Below are 23,209 nucleotides of genomic sequence, written 5' to 3' on the forward strand. Positions count from 1 at the left end.
CCATCCCTTAACCCTGCCACCCTCTTACCAGAAACTGAAAAACAGAAACATAACTGTTTAAAAATCATAAATACCCAATATTCTAGCCGCCCGGACTTGAAGGATGTGCCCCTCCCAAATGCAGATTATGAGTGGTACACTGATTGTAGCAGCATAGTAATAAATGGGCAAAAAAAGGCGGGTTATGCTATTGTGACCCTCAATAACACCGTAAAAGCTGAAAGTTTGCCTGCTGGGACCTCTGCCCAGTTGGCTGAGCTAGTGGCCCTGACCCGTGCACTCAAACTGTCCAAAAAAAAAAACGAGTCAATATTTTTACTAATTCCAAATATGCTTTTAGTGTGCTGCATGCTCATGCTGGCTTGTGAAAGCAGAGGGGAATGCTGACAGCCCAAGGCTCCCCAGGCAACTACGGGCCCCAAATTCTCCGGCTTCTAGAGGCAGTGCAAGTCCCTTTGGAAGTGGCAGTGGTACACTGTAAGGCCTATCAGAGGGAGGATCAAGATGTGGCTGGGGTAATGCCAGGGCAAATAGAGAGGCAAAGCATGCTGCCACCCTGATGTCCCCTCAGACTGAGAACACCTATATGTATGCCCTTATCCCATCAGTGGGGGAGCTCCCGACCCCTCAGTATTCTGGAAAAAAGAAACAGCTAGCTGACAAACTTGGTCTCCAGGAAAAGGAGGGGTGGCTTCATTCCCCGGAAGGGAAAGTCCTCTTACCAAAGGGCCTAATTCTGCCAATATTACAAAAATTATATCAAACCACTCATGCTGGGAGGGAGGCACTTATCCAACTAATGGGAAAGTACTTCATAACCTCCAAACTCAAACCCCTGGCTGCCCAGGTACAGGCAAAATGCCTAGTCTGTCAAAAAAATAACCCCCGACCAGGACACCCAGTACCACCAACAGCCCTGGAACCCACTCCAGGCCCCGGATGGGTGTGGTAAATAAACTTTACTGAGTTTCCCCGGACCCAAGGGTTTACGTGTCTCCTTGTTATAGTGGATAGATTCAGCGGATGTCCGGAAGCCTTTCCATATCGCAATTGCACTGCCAGGACAGTGGCTCTCAAGTTTGTTAAGGAAATTATTCCTCGCTTTGGACTTCCCCAGTAAATGGAATCTGACAGTGGAACACACTTCACGTCAAAAATCGTCCGAAGCATCTCAAACGCTTACAGATTCCTTGAAAACTCCATACACCCTAGAGACTGCAAGCCAGTGGGGTAGTGGAGTGGACCAATCAGACCCTTAAGCGACATCTCTCGAAAGTATGCCAGGAGGCCTCCCTACGGTGGCCTGATGCCCTGCCCCTAGTTCTGCTCTGCATCCGTGCTCTCCCAAAGGGTAAATTAGGGCTCAGTCCCTTTAAAATTATGTTTGGAAGGGCATGGCCTATGAATGGTACACCAGTTGTGTCAGGGGGAAAGTGGAAATTGGGAAATGGGTTTCTGTCTCAGTATATGTGTTCCCTGTCTGCTGTTCTTTTGTCTCTTCACAGCTATACTAAGGATTCCCAGCCTCTACCCTTGGACTCGCCCATCCACTCCCTGCAGCCTGATGATTCAGTGCTCGTACGTACCTGGAAAGACGAGCCGCTCCAGGAAAAGTGGAAGGGACCCTATACCGTTCTGCTGGTCTCCCACACGGCAGCAAAGGTTGAGGGACACAAGAATTGAATTCATTATACCCGGCTGAAAGCGGTGTCAACCCCCCCCCCCCCCCCCCGGCTGAAAGGTGGACCGTGCATTCAGCCCCCTCCACTGAGAATCTTGGACTAAAATTACTGTTTAAACAGCAATCCGCCAAAAAGGCAAAAAAAAAAAAAATGAAGGGGTATATTTTATTCCCCCTCTTGGCCATGTGCCTAACCGGTACTGCTGTTTCAGGCATTATACCCGTAAATACCTGGCTGGCACTGGCCCAGAGTGCAGTGAACGCAACGTCGTTCTCAAAGAACCTTATTCTCAGAGAGTAAGGCAGCAGCTCTAGCCTTTTCTTTAGTTGGTATCTCTGGGCTTGTGGTGCATAATTATCACGCAGTAGAGCACCTTGCCAGCACAGTGGCAAAGGCCATTAACTTAACCTCAAATGTCCTGGCCCAACTCTCACATGAGTTAGGGGAAGTACGTCAGGGTATGCTACAAAACAGGCTGGCTGTGGACTATTTGCTTCTACGCCATGGTCACCTATGCCAGGAGTTTGCAGGCATGTGTTGCTTTAATATAACAGATGCAGGGCCATCCGTAAAAGCTGATTTACAACGCCTAAAGCAGCTGGTAAAGGACATTCATCAGCAAACTGGGAAAAATTGGCTAGACTCTCTATTTTCTGGTTGGGGCCTTTCCCCGTGGCTAACTGAGTTGTTTAGCCTATTATTTAAGTTTTTTTCCCCTGTATTAATCATGTTATGTTTACTGTATTATATGTGGTCCCGTGTAAAAAAGCTTATTTTGCATAGTTTTAAAAATTTTAATTTTATGCATAGCCCGCTAATAAATAAATAAAAATAAAAAAACTCAAGCAATAAAAATAAGTATTCTCAAAAAAGGGAATTGTTGAAGACCCCAGGGCATGGCCACTAGTTAAGTTGAGGGGATAGAAGGCCATAAGAGTCGAGGAAGTCTCCCTGCTGAAGGCCTAAGGGCTTCTTCACAACCCCCCTTAATAGAATTCAGGCCTGGCTGGTTTAAGTAAGCTCTTTTGCTCTTAAAACAATGTTGCAGCCGCAAATAATGCCTTATAGTGTAAGGTTTGCTGTCGCCAAGATAAAAATAATAGGAAAGAAACAACTACAAGGCCAGACAAAATGTGCTGGTTGTTTAAGTTGCTAAAAATGCTTATTAAAGGTTGCAAAAAAATAAACATTGTTGTAACCCATATAGGGAAAGCAAAGTATTTGTGCAAAGTTTTAATTGGCTAATGTGTAGTGCAGTAGCATTAAAAATATAAAAATATATGTAATAACCTGCTCTGGTGTGCAGAATTTAAAATTCTATTCTCCCTGTACCTTGTTTGCAGCTGCAAATAAACTTTTCTGCTTCTCCACCCCATTATAATTATTAAATAAAGCATACTGGGTAACAAACCCCTGCTGTTGTTTTGCCTCTCGGCACTGGGTGCCGGCAACAACACTATGCGGTTCCACTGCTCTGTGCTTGTTTCCCGAGCCCAGAATTGGTGTTCCCCTGTATCAACCAGCCCCACTGCTGCCATGATGTCCCAGTTGCCACAGCCCATGCTTTCAGAAATGTCTGGGTCCATGTCCTCACAAATGTCCTCGTGCTGGCGTCTCTTAGCCAGGTTCTGCACATACTGCAGGATACTGTGTGAGGTGTTTACAAAGCTCACAACAGCAGTGGTGAGCTGAGCAGGCTCCATCCGTGCTATGGCGTCTGCATGGGTAACCCAGGAAAAAAGACGTGAAACGATTGCTTTCACAGAGGGAGGGAGGGGAGACCGACGATATGTACCCAAAACCACCTGTGACAATGTTTTTGCCCAATCAGGCATTGGAAGCTTAACCCAGAATTCCAATGGGCAGCGGAGACTGCGGGAACTGTGGGATAGCTACCCACAGTGCACTGCTCTGTGAGTCAATGCTAGCCACGGTATTGAGGACACGCTCTGCTGAATTAATGTGCTTAGTGGGGACATACACAATCGACTGTATAAAATCGATTTCTAAAGATTGACTTCTATAAAATCGACCTAATTTCATAGTGTAGACATACCCTTAGTTATTTAAAAGAATATGATCAGATATGGGAAGAATATGGGAAAGATACAATAAATATACATGTGAGATGTTTACTGAGACCCTTATACAGCAAAGAGGGGGACCTGCTGAGCTTTCCTTTGAAACCTCTGGTACATGCCATGGGAGCAATCAGGATACCAGACTGGATGTGTTATTCGTCACTTCTTCTTTGGCAGTTCCTAGGAGCAGGTGTAGTCATTTGCTCCACCCCATAAACAAAATGAAAACCACACCCTCTAGCAACCTGAGTTGATAGCAACCCTGTCTATGCCATCCATAGAGAAAAGAACTATTGGCAGATAAAGATTTTTGTCACCAAGATCCCATCTCTAATTCTTTCTTTGCTCCTCAGTCATTGCTTACTCAGTACTGGGCAAAGATCCTGGCCCTTCAGCACCGACTGTATGAACAGATGGATCTTAGGAGTGCCATGGAGAGTGAGAGCATAGGCACCCTCCGAGAACAGGTCCAGTGCCTCACCAATGAAAACGTAAGTGTGAAATGCAAATTTGTCTTCAGTGCCTTTCCTGCATACTGAGTCAGGTATTTTGAAAACTTGATCCTAATCGCAGGATGAAAATGGCAACTGACAACTCCCTTTCCAATCTGTTAAAGCCACTGTATGTAGAAAGCTGTGTTTTCTCATCATGTAAGCTGTTTGTTCTTCCCTTCCCCGAACCTGCCTATCTGTGCAGTGCTGTGCACGGGGGAGAAGATCTTGTTTCTGCTCAGTATAGGGAGTCACTGACGTTGTTTTGTGTACCCAGGTGCAGCTGCAGGATAGGAACGAAAGACTGTACACAAAGCTTGGAGAACTGCAGGAGAAGATGGGGAATCTGGCTGGTTCCAAAACGGATTTGTCATCCAGATTGGTCTTCAGCGAGGAGGAGAAACTTAAGGTAATGCATGCATCTTGGGAGCTGGAGATACTTGAGCTGTTGAACCCCACTGAGCCCAGAAATATATGGGTATGTAGAATCCTTGGGAAATGTAAAGATATTCTCCCTGAAGGTCTATAAAAACATGTGCACTCCCCAACAGCCAGGGCTACTCTACTTATTCCTTATAGGTAGCCGTGTTAGTCTGTATCAGCAAAAAAATCGAGGAGTCCTTGTGGCACCTTAGAGACTAACAAATTTATTTGGGCATAAGCTTTTGGGGGCTAGAACCATCTGATGAAGTGGGTTCTCGCCCACGAAAGCTTATGCCCAAATAAATGTGTTAGTCTCTAAGGTGCCACAAGGACTCCTCGTTTTTATTCATTATAGTTACTTCTGCTGGGGAAGGCTAGGACTGGTGCACGTCAGCTTCCAGATAGCCACTATTCCACATCACTTCCTTCTGGAAAAGGCTGAGACGTCTCAGAATGTGTATCACTTAATCTCAAAGTTTTTACTTGTCCTTTATACTCTTCCTCTTTGGGGTTATGAGGGAATCCAGTCTTCGGCATCTCCACAGTTCTCAGCTATGTGTCTCCGCATCAGCATATTTTAATATTAAGGTGCAAACCTCTTCTCAGCCTTACCTATGGAGCTGTGGTCAGTGCCGCCATAATAAGCTGGTGCTCAGATCACAAGAGGCATGTCTGCTTGCAGATCTCTTTTGTGCTTATATTTTTGGTCTAGGCCTGTTGTCATAATCAGTAACACTGAAGTGTTGGCCTCAATGGCAGTCCCTGAACTTTAACTGAGGCCTTGTCTACACTACGAAATCAGGTCGAATTTATAGAAGTCGGTTTTGTAGAAAGCATTTTCATACAGTCGATTGTGTGTGTCCCCACAAATGCTCTAAGTACATGTAGTCGGCGGAGTGTGTCCACAGTACCGAGGCAACCGTCGACTTCCAGAGCGTTGCACTGTGGGTAGCTATTCCACAGTTCCCGCAGTCTCTGCCACCCATTTGAATTCTGGGTAGAAATCCCAATGCCTGAGGGGGCTAAAACATTGTCGCGGGCGGTTCTGGGTACATACCATCAGGCCCCCCCTTCCCTCCCTCCCTCTGTGAAAGCAAGGGCAGACAATCGTTTTGCGCCTTTTTGTTGAGTTACCTGTGCAGACGCCATACCACGGCAAGCATGGAGCCTGCTCAGCTAACCGTCACTGTATGTCTCCTGGGCGCTGGCAGACGCAGTACTGCATTGCTACACAGCAGCAGTTTATTGACTTTTTGCAGCAGACAGTGCAGTATGACCGGTAGCCATCGTTGACGTAGTCCTGGGTGCTCTTTTAACCGACCTCGATGAGGTCAAGGGCGCCTAGGCAAACATGGGAGTGACTCAGCCAGGTCATTTCCCTTTTAAGTTTCGTCTCATGGCGATTCAGTCCTACCGGCAGTGCACTGTCTTTTAATCAGCAGCCAGCAGAAGATGATGGCCAGCAGTCATACTGCACCGTCTTCTGCCGAGCACCCAGGAGATGATGATGGCTAGCGGTCGTGCTGCACAGTCTGCTGCCAGCAAAATGTATAAAGATAGATGAAGTGGATCAAAACAAGAAATAGACCAGATTTGTTTTGTATTCATTTTCTCCTCCCTCCCTCCGTGAAATCAACGGCCTGCTAAACCCAGTTTTGAATTCTATCTTTGAGGTTTTCAGCTCTATCTTTGAGGGGACCATTCTGTTTCTCACAAAGCCACCCCCTTTGTTGATTTTAATTCCCTGTAAGCCAACCCTGTAAGCCATGTTGTCAGTCACCCTCGTTCTGCCAGACCAACGGCAAACAATTGTTTCGCGCCCTTTTCCTTGGATTGCCCAAGCAGACGCCACAGCACAGCAAGCATGGAGCCCGTTCAGCTCACTACAGCAGTTATGACCATTGTAAACACCTCGCGCATTATCGTGCAGTGTATGCAGAACCAGCACCTGAAAAACCAGGTGAGGAGGCGACAGCAGTGCGGTGATGAGGACATGAACACACTTTTCTCTAAAACCACGTTCCCCTGCAATTTGGAGATCATGGTGTTAATGGGGCAGGCTCATGCCGTGGAACGCTGATTCTGGGCCTGGGAAACAAGCACAGACTGGTGAGACCGCATAGTGTTGCAGGTCTGGGATGATTCCCAGTGTCTCCGAAACTTTTGCATGCGTAAGGGCACTTTCATGGAACTTTGTGACTTGCTTTCCCCTGCCCTGAAGCGCCAGAATACCAAGATGAGAGGAGCCCTCACAGTTGAGAAGCGAGTGGCAATAGCCCTGTGGAAGCTTGCAATGCCATACAGCTACCGGTCAGTCGGGAATCAATTTGGAGTGGGCAAATCTACTGTGAGGGTTGCTGTGATGCAAGTAGCCAATGCAATCATTGAGCTGCTGCTATCAAAGGTAGTGACTCTGGGAAATGTGCAGGTCATACTAGATGGCTTTGCTGCAATGGGATTCCCTAAATGTGGTGGGGCTACAGACGGAATGCATATCCCTAACTTGGGACCGGAGCACCAGGGCAGCCAGTACATAAACTGCAAGGGGTACTTTTCAATGGTGCTGCAAGCACTGGTGGATCACAAGGGATGTTTCACCAACATCAACATGGGATGGCCGGGAAAGGTTCATGACGCTCGCATCTTCAGGAACTCTGGTCTGTTTAAACCGCTGCAGGAAGGGATTTACTTCCCAGACCAGAAAATAACTGTTGGAGATGTTGAAATGCCTATAGTTGTCCTTGGGGACCCAGTCTACCCCTTAATGCCCTGGCTCATGAAGCCGTACACAGGCACCCTGGACAGCAGTCAGGAGCTGTTCAGCTATAGGCTGAGCAAGTGCAGAATGGTGGTAGAATGTGCATTTGGACATTTAAAGGATCGCTGGCACAGTTTACTGACTCGCTCAGACTTCAGCAAAACCAATATTCCCATTGTTATTGCTGCTTGCTGTGTGCTCCACGAGCTCTGTGAGAGTAAGGGGGAGACCTTTATGGCGGGGTGGGAGGTTGAGGCAAATCGTCTGGCCTCTGAATACACGCACCCAGACACCAGGGCAGTTAGAAGAGCACAGCAGGAAGCGGTGCGCATCAGAGAAGCTTTGAAATCCAGTTTCATGACTGGCCAGGGTACTGTGTGACACTTTTGTTTGTTTCTCCTTGATGAAAACCCGCCCCCTTGGTTGCCTCTAAATTCCCTGTAAGCCACCCGCCCTCCCCCCTTCGATCACAGCTTGCTTGCAAAGGAAATAAAGTAACTATCATTTAAAAAACATGTATTCTTTACTAATTGATTATAAAAATAGGAAGATAACTCACAAGGTAGGCCAGGTGGGGTGTGGGAGGAGGGTAGGAGGGAAGGAAAAGGCCACTTTAAAATTTGTTGAATGCCAGCCTTCTGTTGCTTGGGCTGTCCACTGGGGTGGAGTGGTTGGGTGCCTGGAGCCTCCCACCCCGCATTCTTGGGCATCTGGGTGAGGAGGCTATGGAGCTTGGGGGGAAGGAGGGCAGTTAAACAGGGGCTGCAGTGGCAGACTGTGATCCTGCTGCCGTTCATGAACCTCCACCAGACGCCGGAGCATGTCTGTCTGATCGCGCAGTAGCCCCAGTGTTTCCTCATGCCTCCTCTGATCTTCCTGCTGCCACCTCTCCTCACGTTCATCGGCCACCATCCTGTACTCTGCTATTGTGTCCCTCCACGCAGCTCTGTCAGTGCCGGACGACTGCATGAGCTCAGAGAACATGTCATCGCACGTGCGTTTTTTTCGCTGCCTTATCTGAGATAGCCTTTGGGACGGAGGAGGGAGGCTTGAAACATTTGCAGCTGCTGGAGGAGAAAAAGAGAGTGAAGTATTTTAAAAGATACATTTTACAGAACAATGGCTATACTCTTTCACGGTGAACAACACTATTCACATTAAATAGCACATGTGATTTTGGTACAAGGTCGCATTTTGCATCTTATATTGAGTGCCTGCGGCTTTGGTGTTAGAGATCACACACACAGGGCTGGGCAACAGAATTCGGCTTGCCGGCGGCCATGGTATGCCATAGTCTTTCGGCTTCTGTAACCTTCATAACAGCAGCCCCCTCCTTTCCCATACCAAGGAAAGCCTGTTGAGTTGGCCATTTAGTACTGCAGTTTTCCTGTTAATGTGCAGCAGCAGAAACCAAACTAACCCCTCCTCCCATCCAATTCTCTGGGATGATCGCTTTTCCCCTCCCCCCACTGCCTGGCTGGTATCAGGGAAGATCCCTGCTAGCCAAACACGAACAGCTCAGTGCCAATGGACCCCCTCCCACCGCGTGGCTAACTGTGGGGAGGATTTCTTTTCAGCCACAGGCAAACAGCCCAGTAGGAACGGGCACCTCTGAATGTCCCCTTAATCAAATTCCCCTATTTCAACCAGGTTACCATGAACAATATCACTCTCCTGAGGATAACACAGAGAGATAAAGAACAGATGTTGCTTGAATGCCAGCAAACACCGGGACTATACGTTGCCAGGCTTTGTCATGCAATGATACCAGATTACTTGCTACTAGCATGGCGTGGTAAAGTGTCCTACCATGGAGGATGGAATAAGGCTGCTCTCCCCAGAAACCTTCTGCAAAGGCTTTTAGAGTACCTCCAGGAGAGCTTCATGAAGATGTCCCTGGAAGATTTCTGCTCCATCCCCAGACACGTTAACAGACTTTTCCAGTAGCTGTACTGGCCACGAATGCATCCCAAGTCCTCAGGGCTACTTAATCATTAAAAAATGCTTGCTTTTATAACATGTATTATATTTAAAAAGGTACACTTACCAGAGGTCCCTTCTCTGGCTTCGTTGGGTTGGGAGGGTATTTTGGTCAGGGTGATAAAAAGATCCTGGCTGTCGGGGAGAACAGTGTGCTGTGTGCTCTCCTCAAGCTCGTCCTCCTTCTCCTCATCTTCCCCATCTGCAAAATCCTCAGCCATGGCAGAGAGTACCCCATCATGGGAGTCCACGGACAAGGGTGGGGTAGTGGTGGCGGCCCCCCCCCCCAGAATTGCATGCAGCTCAGTGTAGAAGCAGCATGTCTGGGGCTCTGTCTCGGAGCGTCCGTTTGATTCTTTGGTTTTCTGGTATGCTTGTCTGAGCTCCTTAAGTTTCACGCGGTACTGTGTTGTGTCCCTGCTGTAGCCTCTGTCCCTCATGGCCTCTGAGATTTTTTGAAATGTTTTGGCATTTCATTTTTTGGAACGTAGTTCTGATAGCATGGATTCCTCTCCCCATACAGCAATCAGATCCAGTACCTCCCGTTCGGTCCATGCTGGAGCTCTTTTTCGATTCTGGGACTGCATGGTCACCTGTGCTGATGAGCTCGCCTGGCCAAACAGGAAATGAGATTCAAAAGTTCCTGGGGCTTTTCCTGTATACCTGGCCAGTGCATCCAAGTTCAGAGTGCTGTCCAGAGCGGTCACAATGGTGCACTGTGGGATAGCTCCCGGAGGCCAATACCTTTGAATTGCATCCACACTAACCCTAATTCAAAATGGCGATGTTGATTTCAGCGCTAATCCCCTCGTTGGGGAGGAGTACAGAAATCAGTTTTAAGAGCCCTTTATGTCTAAAAAATGGCTTCGTTGTGTGGACGGGTGCAGGGTTAATTTGGATTTAACACTTCTAAATCCGACATAAACTCGTAGTGTAGACCAGGCCTGAGGCTCCAGACCATTGCTGGAGGCTAGCCTGCTTTCTCTTGGCCGCATACTTAGTCCCGATTCAGTCGCTGCTCAGGCAGAACAACCATTGTCTTCAGTGGGACATTTATCTGAGTGAGACTGAATAAAGACTGTAGGATTTGGCCCACAGATTGCAAACATAAATATGAGGGCTTCTCTTTTTCATACACCTTGTCAGGCTGGCTAGTCTGGCATTACCCTAGAAAACTGGAACAGGCACATACCACCTTTGCAGTGAAGGGGGAGTCAGAGTCTCTTGAACGGATTCTACAGGGTAAAAAATCTCTGATTTCTAAAGTAACTTTTTGAAGAAATCTTACTTCTCATTGTCCCTGAAACCCCACTTATGTCCTGTGGGCCCTACTTTCAGGAGACTGGAATTTCCTGTTGTGGATTTCTGTACCTGAGATTACAGTGCAGTCTTATTTGTGTGTCTCACAGATTTCTAAGGACCTCATTGATCTCCAGATCGAGACAAACAAAATGAGAGAGCAGTATGAGGCAGAGAACTTTGAACTGAAAAATATGGTATGTGACACTATAATACTGCATTACATTCTGTATGCATTAACCCATCTCTGCTGCTCTTCATACTCATCCTCTGTCAGATACACTGACTCTAGGGTTAGAATCTTTGGTGTGCACTTAATACCCAGTTTATCCCGATCTCTTGCTAGAGCTGTCATTCTCCCTTCACTTGCATGAGCATTAAAATGCACTCCCAAACTTGTGTCACTTATGTGCTAAGCCTGATGAGAACCTGTTTTGCCAAGTGAAAACCTAGAAATGTTGCACTGGCCCACCCAGTTCCCGTTGTAGAGTCTAATTGTGCCTCGTGCACACTGTAGATCCTGACCCTGGAGAACCGTATTCTGGAGTTGGAGCTCCATGATGAGAAGGTCACTGGAAAGCATGATGCCCTACAGGAACGCCTGCACACTGTGGAGACCAATCGCAAAGAGCTGGCTGATGAGTACATCATTCTGAAAAGCAATTATATGGCCCTGGGCAAAGAACATGAACAGGAGGTGAGTGAGACCTGCTAACCTGCTGAGTTTTCCTCACAATGCAGGCTTTGCTCTCAGTGATGCTGCCCTCCTCCTCCTCTGTGCACATGCCTGCCTGCTGCCTCTTCAATTTCTACTTTGCTGTTGCTGGAGAACATCCTCCTGTTGGGCCTAAGAAAGAGCATGGATGTGAACTCCTCACAGAGGAGCCTTATTTGTTAGTGCATGAACCAGGATGTGTAATGGACCATGAAGAGAACAGTGAAACTGACTAGACATAAAATATTGTCAGAATAAACATATTGAATGAATGGAGAGGGATTTTTTGGGGTACTTTCTTTTAGTAATCTTAGTTTCTTTTACCCATGGGAGGTATGCAATTTTCATGTGGAAATATGATTTTCAAGTTGACGGTGTCCCTTTAAAATTTAAATTAGAGTTTTAATGGTATAGTAATAATACTTAGTATATTCATCCAACGATTTAAGAGCACTTTACAAAGGTAGGTAAGTGTCAATAGGTCCATTTTACAGTTAGGGAAATAGCAGCACAGAGATTAAGTAATTTTCCAAAAGTCACACAGCAAGTCAGTGGCAGAGTCAGGATTAGAAACCTAGGGTGAAATCTGGGTTTCATTGAAGTCAATGGGGCCAAGATTTCACCAGTAGTCTCTTGACTTCCTGTCCTCTGCTTTAACCACTGGACTCACTGCCAGAAGCAAGTGATTTTGAATTAGCTAGTTGGGACTAGTCACAATGTGTGGCTTTTGCTCATTATTTTTTCAGTACAGATTTTTCAAAAGGAGTTTCAGGTTCAAAACCCACAGTGATCTCCTCAGGACACAATGAACCTCTGACACTCTTCTAATTATGAGCTGTCTGTGAATTTGCCAGTGTGTTGTCATGGCTGCTTGGCCCAAAAGCATCTCTGTGAGCTCATTCGTGAGCTCTTGTAAATAACAGGGAGAGTCTCGGAAGCTTTATGAAAACAATTCTGTGTTTCTATTCACAGATTGCTCTGTGTCTGTCCAAGGGAAATGAGATTGGCTGGATTGGCCGTTTTAGCCATACGGCCCTTTTGGAAAAGTCTATCCTCTAAGATGTCAGTCAGTCATTTTGAGGCTGTTAGCAAATTTATTGTAAATCCTCTTTCAAATCAGTTAATCTGTGGCCTGCACTCAGCCCTACCCTTCTTTGCAGATGTGGGTGTGTGGATTTTGATGTTGGCGGTATGCAGATCAGCCATTGCCAGGCCCCCAAATGGCCATGTAAACTGGCTACATACTGGGCCATCCACCCTGAAAGGCTCAGGATTGCTGTGTAAGGGAGACGGAGAAACTTCTATTGTGGCCTCATCTGGAGTACTGTGTCCAGTTTTGGGCCCCACACTTCAAGAAGGATGTGGATAAATTGGAGAGAGTCCAGCGAAGGGCAACAAAAATGATTAGGGGTCTGGAACACATGAGTTATGAGGAGAGGCTGAGGGAGCTGGGATTGTTTAGCCTGCAGAAGAGAAGAATGAAGGGGGGATTTGATAGCTGCTTTCAACTACCTGAAAGGGGGTTCCAAAGAGGATGGCTCTAGACTGTTCTCAATGGTAGCAGATGACAGAACGAGGAGTAATGGTCTCAAGCTGCAGTGGGGGAGGTTTAGATTGGATATTAGGAAAAACTTTTTCACTAAGAGGGTGGTGAAACACTGGAATGCGTTACCTAGGGAGGTGGTAGAATCTCCTTCCTTAGAGGTTTTTAAGGTCAGGCTTGACAAAGCCCTGGCTGGGATGATTTAACTGGGAATTGGTCCTGCTTCGAGCAGGGGGTTGGACTAGATGACCTTCTGGGGTCCCTTCCAACCCTTATATTCTATGATTCTATGATTCTATGATAACTGGGCCTACAAATTTACCTTGTGAGCTCAGCGAAGGAAGGAAGGAATTTAAATTCATAAGATGTCCCAATACTAACAAATGATGATGGGGAAAGGTGCAAAAGGGAGATAAAAAGACTGAATTAGTCCGAAACAAAAGGCCTCCTGACATAGCTCAAGGACTGTACCTGGTAAACAAGAAAATGTGGATCCAGAAATCAATTAACCAAAATCGATGTGTCAGATATTAGGCCTAATTGGTGGACAAAAAATGGGGAGATGGGCTATTCCAGCCATCACACCCCTTGTGGGTCCTTGAAGAAAGAGGCTTTGGGAGGAAAGTACAGAAGAACAGACAGGGATTACTGGAGCAAGCTTCACCATAATAGCTGCCATCCCCACTGTTTCCTGGGACTCCAGACCTTCTTCATTCTAGTCCTCAGAGATATCCAGACTGGCCAGAGAGAGCGACCCTGATGACATTGCCATCTCTTCCAGTTCCAGCTGAATCCCAAACACTGCCTGGGTTGAAACAGGATTGAATTATAACAACAACAGCAACAATGACAGCTCCAGCCCATCTAAACTAACTTCTTCTCTTTGGCCCCAAGAGTGCAGTTATTTCCATCTCAGATACCATCTAAGAATGTGTCAGACCAGGAGGGTGGGCATTCCTTTTAAAACCTCTCTCCAACGGAAAAGGGAATGGGGATGTTGTTACAATGAAAGTCTTATTTCATACTTTACATTTCAAACCCTTTACCTCTTTGTCCTTCTTCTTTGTCTTTAACAAAAGGTTAAAAGGATTTTTAATGGTGTTTGCCATGGCATTAAGCAGGCTGAGGTCTCTGTATACCAAACCCAGATCTTGTTTAACACCGTTTAATGTTGGACAGTGACTGCATTAACACCTTTGGCCCATGTAGTCCATCTAAATCAATACAACACTTCTCCTGATTTATGGAAGATGCTGTGGGGTTCTTCAGGGGCACTGGGGGGTTGTGCAACTTCCTCAAAATAGCCCTTTGCAAATTCCTGGTCCTGTCTCCCTGTAGCTATCCCCATAAAGCAAGATCTCTTGTAGCCCTTCTGTTCCTTTTACAGCTGTATCTCTCATTCGTTTGTCAGTCTCTCTTTTCTCCTCCCGTCACTGCCTCAACCCACCATATGCTATCTTTTAATCACCCATTATTGAAATGGATGGCTAAGGTTACCAAAGCATCACATCCTCCAGGATTCAGCACATTGGTAACAATTACTCAAACTTGTCCCCAATCAAAAACCCCATCAGCATTTTGTTATTTAATCCTCCCTTGAGACATGAATTCCCTCAATATTCACTCCAGATCCCCTGTAACTGAGCCTTTCTAGTTGAGATGATGTTTATCCTTCCAAAATGTGTACTGGCACTGCATTGAATCTGAATGGTTAGGTGGTGCTGTGGGTTAATCTACTTCTGGAGGTCTGTGTTCAGTTACAATAAAGATCAAAAATTAAATGACTTGGATGGCATCAGCCTAGTTCCTAGAGGACATCTGTCCATTTTTTGTAACACCATTCAATCTGGTTAGGAAAGGTCCAGGACTGGAATAGTAAGGGGCACTGCAGGTCACGAGTGAGGGGCACTGGCAGAGCTGCGGGGGTCAGGGAGAGGATTAGCAGGAGGACCTGCAAGTCCTGAATGAGGTGCACTGGCAGAGCTGTGTGAGGACTCCAGAACTGGAATAGCATGGATGCTGCAGGGGAGAATTGAGGGACATTGGCAGGCTGTGTAAGGAAAAATATCACACAGCAACACCTCTGCTCTCTCTAGCTGGTTCTAGACAATGATACCAGTCCTGCTTTTCCATGAGAATTAAATAGTTCACCACCATATTCAGACAGGTGAGAGGAAAAAAATCTGCTATCAGAGGGATAAAAGTGAATGCTTAGTGTATATAAAGAACTGCATGTGCATGCTGAATAATACGCACTGAGAGCTGGAGAGGGGAAATCTCAAGAAATGAAACACCCTTCTTGTTTTACTTTGCAGGTTGCTAAGAACAAAGAGTTGAGCATGGAGCTACTAAACCTGGTCAACACCAGGAGCTCCCTTCCTCAGTCATGGAGTAACTACTCCCCATCCCAAGCCCTGGCCAATGAAACCTTGGCCGAGCTGGAAAGGGTTCGGGCTGTGGTCCACCGCCTCTCTGCCCGGAAAGTGAAGGTATGGAACTTGTCTGGCCTCCTAGGTAGTCTGATCTCCTTGCTTCTGCCAAGGAGGGAAGAAATAGCTCAGTGGTTTGAGCATTGGCCTGCTAAATCCAGGGTTGTGAGTTCAATCCTTAAGGGGGCCATTTAGGATCTGGGGCAAAAATTGGGGATCGGTCCAACCCTTATATTCTATGATTCTAAGAGACCAGAATCTGACTACTGTCCTGTTCTGTTTTTTTAAATCAGCCAGAAGATATAGTTGCCTCTGAACATGAACGTCGAAAACTGGAGAGAAATGTGAGTGTGCAAGACTGCATGTGTATCTGAGCTGTGTCCGTGTGATTATTTATTGTGTGGGGCTCATCCTCCCTGTTCACCCTTCCCCCATGCAAAACATCTGTCAGATTGAATTTGGAGAATTGCCTACACATAGTTTCTTGAGAGCTGTGTAGTTACCAAATGGCATGTACTCTCTCTGGGTTTTTGTTAGAGAACTGGATTTGCATTGTTTTAAAAAGTGACTCCTGCAAGGAGAGGCTGCGGCTGGAGGAGCTGGGAGCTTCCCCCAGCCATTTTCACTGGGCAGATATAGACAAGAGTTTTAAAGGAAGTGGGTCTGTGTTACCTGCTAAGTGCATATTCCCCATAATCTCTCAGAAGGGTTGGCTCAGTGGTAGCACCTCTGCACTGCTGTGCAAGAGACTTGGGCTCAAACCTCTGGCCCATTGTCTTGCCCCCAGAGCTGGGAGAGCTGCACAATCAATCCACATAGTATCAGAATCATAGAATATTAGGGTTGGAAGGGACCTGAGGAGGTCATCTAGTCCAACCCCCTGCTCAAAGCAGGACCAATCCACAACTAAATCATCCCAGCCAGGGCTTTGTCAAGTTTGACCTTAAAAACCTCTAAGGAAGGACATTCCACCACCTCCCTAGGTAACTCATTCGGGTTCTTCACCACCCTCCTAGTGAAAAAGTTTTTCCTAATATCCAACCTAAACCTCTCCCACTGCAACTTGAGACCATTACTCCTTGTTCTGTCATCTAGTGCCACTGAGAACAGTCTAGATCAATCCTCTTTGGAATCCCCTTTCAGGTAGTTGAAAGCAGCTATCAAATCCCCCCTCATTCTTCTCTTCTGCAGACAAAGTAATCCCAGTTCTCTCAGCCTCTCTCATAAGTCACGTGCTCCAGCCCCCTAATCATTTTTGTTGCCCTCCGCTGGACGCTTTCCAATTTTTCCACATCCTTCTTGTAGTATGGGGCCCAAAACTGGATACCAATGCCGAATAGAGGGGAATGATTACGTCCCTCGAGCTGCTGGCAATGCTCCTACTTATACAGCCCAAAATGCTGTTCGCCTTCTTGGCAACAAGGGTACACTGTTGACTCATATCCAGCTTCTCGTCCACTGTAATCCCTCGGTCCTTTTCTGCAGAACTGCTGCCTAGCCACTCGGTCTCTAGTCTGTAGCAGTGCATGGGATTCTTCCGTCCTAAGTGCAGGACTCTGCACTTGTCCTTGTTGAACCTCATCAGATTTCTTTTGGCCCAATCCTCTAATTTGTCTAGGTCCCTCTGTATCCTATTCCTACCCTCCAGAGTATCTACCACTCCTCCCAGTTTAGTGTCATCTGCGAACTTGCTGAGAATGCAATCCACACCATCCTCCAGATCATTAATAAAGATATTGAACAAAATCGGCCCCAGGACTGACCCTTGGGGCACTCTGCTTGATACCAGCTGCCAACTACCCATTGAGCCCGGTGATCTAGCCAGCTTTCTATCTACCTTATAGTCCATTCATCCAGCCCATACTTCTTTAACTTGCTGGCAAGAATACTGTGGGAGACCGGATCAAAAGCTTTGTAAAGTCAAGGAATCCCACTGGGGAAAAAAGTATTAGCCTTCATTCCTTGGCTGAACGGGTGGTCTGAATGAGAGGGATCTTGAGAGCTCTGCTAGGGATATAGACAACCCCCTGGAGGTGGTGGTAATAAATCAAACCGAGAATGCTGGGCTGGAGTAGCCTCTTGCGTCAGTTGCCTCATCATTTGTGTGATATTGACTAGTGCTTCAGTACCAACCATTTAGTTTCTCATGGTAATCTGACTCTCCTATCCACATCTCATCTGAGTCCACACTTAGTGTGATGATACCTATTGTCAAAGTTTGACTCAGACTCACAATTTATCAGACCACTCTGTTTTATTAGCAAAGCTGCTCTGCTAATACATTTAGAAGTGAGCCCCCTGAGTGGGGCTTGTGTCTCTTAATTTATACAGTTTTTGGAGAACAAGTTACAGAGAAGTTACAGACAAAAGAAGAAAAAAGATTTTAGTCACCACCCTTCGAGATCCCTGAGACCAGTCAGGTATCTTCAATTACCTGCCACCCTTAACAATCTCCTTTAACAGCTTCCAGTTAACTTAACTAATTGCCCTTCACACCTTCCATTCTGATGCCTGCTTCTTAGACGTGCTGGCTCTATCTTAATTGCTTCTCCATTCAAAAGCTAACTGTCCCTACATGTGCTCCCTCAGATACTTTGTAACATGTTTTGGCATGCCCTCTCATATACAATGTATCCAGCATGTCCCCTTATACAACGCCATACTTATACAATGTTATACTTCCACACTATACCGCCAGGATAGATTTAACACAACCTTCCTATTGTATTAGCTGTATTTTAGTGTATTAGCTGCTCCCTATTCCGTCTGCCCTTTCCCCTGCATTTCACTTCACCCCCTTTAGCACGTATCATTCCAGCGAGTGGCAATCCGTTAGGTAACTGGTAATTTTTTCTTTCTCAGTGAGCTTTCTCTGCAGTTCAGTCATTCTCTTTGCAGGATGCCTTTCATCTTCCCCATTCATTCTTGTCTTTTAGTTGCTTGGAAACCAGGATCACAGAAAAGCTGAGATTGAAAAAATGAAGCAAACGTATGACTCTCAGCAACAGAAGCTGGAACAGAGAGTGTGAGTGTTTGAGGCCATCCCACCCCCTAGTAGAGTTGTTTGCCTAGCCCCTCGCACTGGAATATCTCAGCCTCACCAACATGAATGAATTGAATAGCATCCCTATTTTACAGCGAGAGACCGAAAGCACAGAGATAAAGGCTGCAAGTTTCAAGGGGCCCTGTGGATTTTAGGTGTCTGTCTCCTATTGAAGGTCAGTGGAATTTGGGTCCCTAAATCCTTGATGCCCCTTTGAAAACTGGAGCCTAACTGACATGCCCAGGATCACACAGAGAATCTGTGGCAGAGCATGAACAGAGCCCAGGTCTCCTGAGTTCCTGTGTCTTAAGCATATGATCATTCTTCCTTCCATCAATAGGCAGAGACTGAGAAGCTCAGCCCATGCTAGAGGAAAGGCTGTGACTAGAGGGGCTTTGCTCTCCCTTTCACATTAGTAGGCTTGGAATGAAATTTGCCTTTGGTTTCAAGTGAGCAGAGTTTGATGGTCTCAGCCCAGCATATAGTGGGCCACAGTTTGTAATATCTGCTTAAGAGATACCTGTACCAGGATATCAGGCTTTTTTGCATTGCTCAGCCTTGAGGACATAAATTGGCAAAGTTGCATGGAGTTGTGGGGTAGGACAGGTGCATAGCTCCTGCCTGTGCTTTTTCTGGCTCTAATCAATACTATTGGTTCCTTGCCTTAAGCACTACAGTATGCCAAATGGCGTGGACAGTATTCTGGGACAATGGAACAGCCATTTATGGAAGAGCACCTCAATGATTAAGGTGACATGTCCCCCCATTCTGTGTATGCAGGGTGGCAATGGGGAAGGAGCTGCAGCAGGCCAAAAGAGTGATTCGCAATACTCAGCACAAACTGGTGGAGCAGTCAGCGGTAAGATCCCTAGGACCCATCCTCTGACACTGTGACTCACCGAGATTGTCAGCTCCTCCTTTGGTTGTACAGCACCATACGCTAGTAACTTGGAGCCAATAGCAAGATGGGTGAGGCTCTGACCTGGAAGTCTCCCCTCCATGAAGTTTTGTCAGCATCTCATTCTGCAGGAGGGCTTGATCAATCTCAACTGCTGTTTCTGATAGCAGGGTCAGACTATATCAAGGAGAAACACCTGTGTTCAGCACATTTGTATAGCACTATGGAGCAGGGCCAGCTCATCCTCCATGGATGTGTTAAGTTTTGTGCTTCTGTCTCTAGGAAGCCAGAAACTGTCATTCTTCTGGATAAACTAACCCCTTTAGTACCTGGAAGATTCAGTTCCTCAATACTAAGGGGCCACATAAATGAGTTGCTGAGTCTTAGTCCAATCTTTAGTTATTGAACAGCTCCCTGCCTCAGTTTTCCTAGCTATAAAATAGAGGCATTAAGAATTTCCTCCCTCACAAGGTTCTGAAACGTCATTCCATAATGCTTGTAAAGTGTTTTGAGATCACCAGAGGGAAGGTGCCAATCAATTGGTGCCCAGATTCTTTGGGGGATGGGCAGCATATTTGGGGAATGGGTGCAGTAAACATTTCCTGGGTTGTTCTTGGATGACAGCAGAATCTTCCCTCCCTCTCTGCCCTTTATGAACTGTCTGATGTGGTCCCTTATGCCCTGCTTTTTAATAGTGACTTTTTCCTGGGAAAATGGACTGTTTGAGAATAAAGTTTCTAAGTTAACCTTCCTTTTCCTATTGAGTACTAGTGATTAAAGCTCAGCTGGCCAATAGGAGGCCCAGGGAAGAACCTGGTTCCCTGGGGTGACTGTATGCTTCTTGTGCTGTAGGTGCTGCTCACCTCTCAGAGCCAGCTCAAGGAGGTGGAGGTTGAGAATTCCCAACTGCAGCTTCAGCTGAAGGAGCTGAATGAGGAATATCGCTGTCGTCTTACTCAGTACATCAAGGACCTGGTGGTGAGGATCCCTGCCATGTATGGGCATCTGCATTTCCATTCTTTGGGTTTAGTTATTCCTTCCAGTTTTACATGCAGACATTTGAATTTGGCCACTGCCCACTGCTCTTAAAACTCTACTGTTTCCCTCTTCGAGCTGTAGGCTAGTGGAGTAATACCACTCTGTCAGGTGGCTGCTAGGGAGAGTTGAAGAATGGGATCTTTTCTCCCTCTTTATGAAAGTCTAACAATACGCTGCATGTATTCTGATTGCAGCCCATGAGTCTGGGGGCAGGAGTACCCAAATCATTGCCTGACCCAGATTTCCCATGTGACAGCCCAGAACTATCACCGAGTCTCTGCCACGTCTCTCTCTCGGTCAAGTTATTTTAATTGCACGTTCATTTTATTTATTATGGCTACTTTTCAATTGGCTTTTAAATCCAGTGCCCTGGAAGTCTCTCTCAGCAGGCCAGACTGTGCCACTTTTGGCTCCACAGTGTGCTGACTCCATCGTCTGTGGTAAAAGAATCCTCCCTTTGTTCCTCCAGGAGGAAACACTGACACCCTCCATGATCCATGGCCTCTTCACCTTTCCTGCTGTATCACAGAATTTTGTAACATGAGTGGCCTAAGGTTATTATGGGAATACACTTCTCTGGCATGCAATGAGTTTTCCAGGGGATCAATGAGGACTCAGAGCACTGCAGAAGTGTTAGACTTCATGGCATAGGACCTACACTGATCCCTGAGTACATTCTGCAGGACAGTTCATTGAGGAAAACTGGCCATATCTTGGAAGAAATCTGCTAGTCTCTCCATCCTAGGTAGCAGTACAGTCTTTGCCAACAGCTGCAAGAGATTGCAGTGTGGTGATGGATCAAGAGAACAACTGAAAGGAACCTTTGCTAAGAAGAACAGCTCAGTTTCTAATAGAGCTCTGTAATCTTCTGAACAAGCAAGGAGTCAGAGATAGTGTGGCCTAATGGAGTGAGCAGAGGAATAGAAGCCAGCATTCTCACCTCTGCCATTGACTCACTGTGTGTCCAAGGCATTAACGTCTCTGTGCCTCATTTTCCCCACTTGCTGGAGGCTAGTTAGTTTGTACTGGACTTACTTATTGGAAAGTACTGTAAATGTTAAGCATTCTGATGATGATGAGTTCTCCTGTGCAGGACAGGGAGTAGCCACCCTAATACATTGGTTGAGTGTCTTAGGAAACAGCCATTCTGTGTTCAGCAGTCTGCTTGAGCTGATTTCCTTCTCTGTGTTTAAAGGAATATATGGACAGCAAATCAAATGCTTCTAAGGGGCCCAACAAAGTACCAGCTGACCATGCTTACATGAAGTGCTTTGTGGATGGCATGCTGAAGGACATCCGGGCTGCCCATAAATCTCGGGAGGAGCAGCTGGCTGGAGCTGTGCGCGGTTACAAGAAGCGTATGCAGAACCTCATCAAAACACATGAAAACCTGCTGATTGCTTATAGGTAGGTCAGGGGGCTTTTGAGTCCTTTCTGTAGCCATGAAAGATCATCATCCCGCTAAAGCACCCAAATAAGAAGGACTACTTAGAACAACTTGTGCTCTATAGTCCTTCAGAGCAACACTACACCATCCTCCATTAATGGTGGAGAGGCAACCAGAGGCTAGTGGTTGGAGCGGAGAATTTGTGATCTGGAAACTTGGGTTCTGTTTTTGACTTGCTAAACACCCTTGAAAATCAGGAGCAAAGCATCTCAACTTATGTACCCAAAATTGGGACTCTTCTCAAAATTCAGGCATTCTTTGTGCCTTAGTTTTCCACTATGTAAAATGTGAATTAAGACACTTGCTAAACTTTGTAAAGCTCTATAGGCAAGAGGTGCAGTATAAATGCACAGCACTTACTTTAATTTTTCTAACCAGGGTTACCTCATGCTACATAATCCTTCCATGCAACACTTGCTGCATACTTGATGCTGTGTCCTTCTAATTTCATAGAGCCCTTCCCTGAAACACAACCATGTACCATTGTCTTTCCCAGCAGATAGGACTGTAGGTAATGGTTGAGAAGCACTGGCTTTGATGGAACTCTGAGTTCCTCTATTCTCTCTGTTAGCAGAAACATGCCAAAGAATAGTATGAATGCTTCTGGCTGGTTCTACTCATCTCAGTGTGTGGCTTGGCCTCTCATTGGTATCAGATATGCAGAAACAAGTGGACAGTAATTTACCGAGCTGATGCTGCCTCCCTCATTGTTATTACTTGTTGTTTGACTATCCTGCTGGCTTCTTTTAAGGATGCAGCGTGAGCAGATCCAGTCTCAGGGTGGCAGCAAGATAGACCCAGGCCCTCCTGAGTTCCATTTCACCATCACAGATTCTGAGCTACTGACAAGCACAACCCAGGAGCTAAACCAGCTGCGAGAGGACAAAGCAAAACTAGAGACACAGCTGCATGAACTGCAGGAGAAGGTAACCACATGCTTCACTGCATTGCTGTTGTGCAGGGAGTGGACTTGTCAGGTGGAAAGAGAGGTTCAGTTTGATCTCTCATTTTCCCCTCTTGATCCTCTAGTGCAGTGGTTCTCAATCTATTTACCATTGTGGGCCACATCCAATACTACCTGTATGGCCCTGAGGATGTCACATGGGCTGCAGCTGTGTGCTGATTGGGCTGCAGGTTGAGAACCACTGCTCTAGTGTTTGTTGTAGCCCAGGCTGCCCTTCTGGGGGGCAGCACCAGCAATGGCCCATGCTCTCCGTCCCTTTGTGCCTCTCCTTGTGACAACTGTGAGGAGGTGGGACACCTGATCACAGTTGTCATGTCTAGTATAGTTGTACCTGCTGGACCTCTACAGTGTGTAGGTTTGCACACTGCAGAGAGGTTGTAGGGATGACAGAGATCTGTGGGGGAGGGTTGTTTATTCT

At 46.4% G+C, this 23,209-nt stretch overlaps 1 protein-coding gene across 12 annotated transcripts in view; it reads left to right on the forward strand.

The window, feature by feature from the left end:
- CCDC78 (coiled-coil domain containing 78) overlaps positions 1-23,209 on the forward strand; it is a 213,124-nt gene that overhangs the window by 25,573 nt on the left and 164,342 nt on the right. For 7 of the 12 annotated variants that reach the window (XM_048865701.2, XM_075132910.1, XM_075132912.1 and 4 more), the window contains 12 exons: positions 1,506-1,662; positions 4,117-4,254; positions 4,532-4,663; positions 10,825-10,911; positions 11,232-11,411; positions 15,288-15,461; positions 15,695-15,745; positions 18,338-18,426; positions 19,225-19,303; positions 20,195-20,320; positions 21,576-21,787; positions 22,579-22,753. In XM_048865701.2, the coding sequence (XP_048721658.1) occupies positions 1,506-1,662; positions 4,117-4,254; positions 4,532-4,663; positions 10,825-10,911; positions 11,232-11,411; positions 15,288-15,461; positions 15,695-15,745; positions 18,338-18,426; positions 19,225-19,303; positions 20,195-20,320; positions 21,576-21,787; positions 22,579-22,753 (1,600 nt within the window). Of the gene's footprint in view, positions 1-1,362; positions 1,663-4,116; positions 4,255-4,531; positions 4,664-10,824; positions 10,912-11,231; positions 11,412-15,287; positions 15,462-15,694; positions 15,746-18,337; positions 18,427-19,224; positions 19,304-20,194; positions 20,321-21,575; positions 21,788-22,578; positions 22,754-23,209 lie in introns of those variants that run through there. The other 5 variants (XR_012670182.1, XR_012670183.1, XR_007358671.2 and 2 more) reach the window with 3 other exon arrangements.

Source organism: Caretta caretta, chromosome 10 (genome assembly GCF_965140235.1).
Source record: "Caretta caretta isolate rCarCar2 chromosome 10, rCarCar1.hap1, whole genome shotgun sequence".
In the NCBI taxonomy this organism is placed as follows: Eukaryota; Metazoa; Chordata; order Testudines; family Cheloniidae; genus Caretta; species Caretta caretta.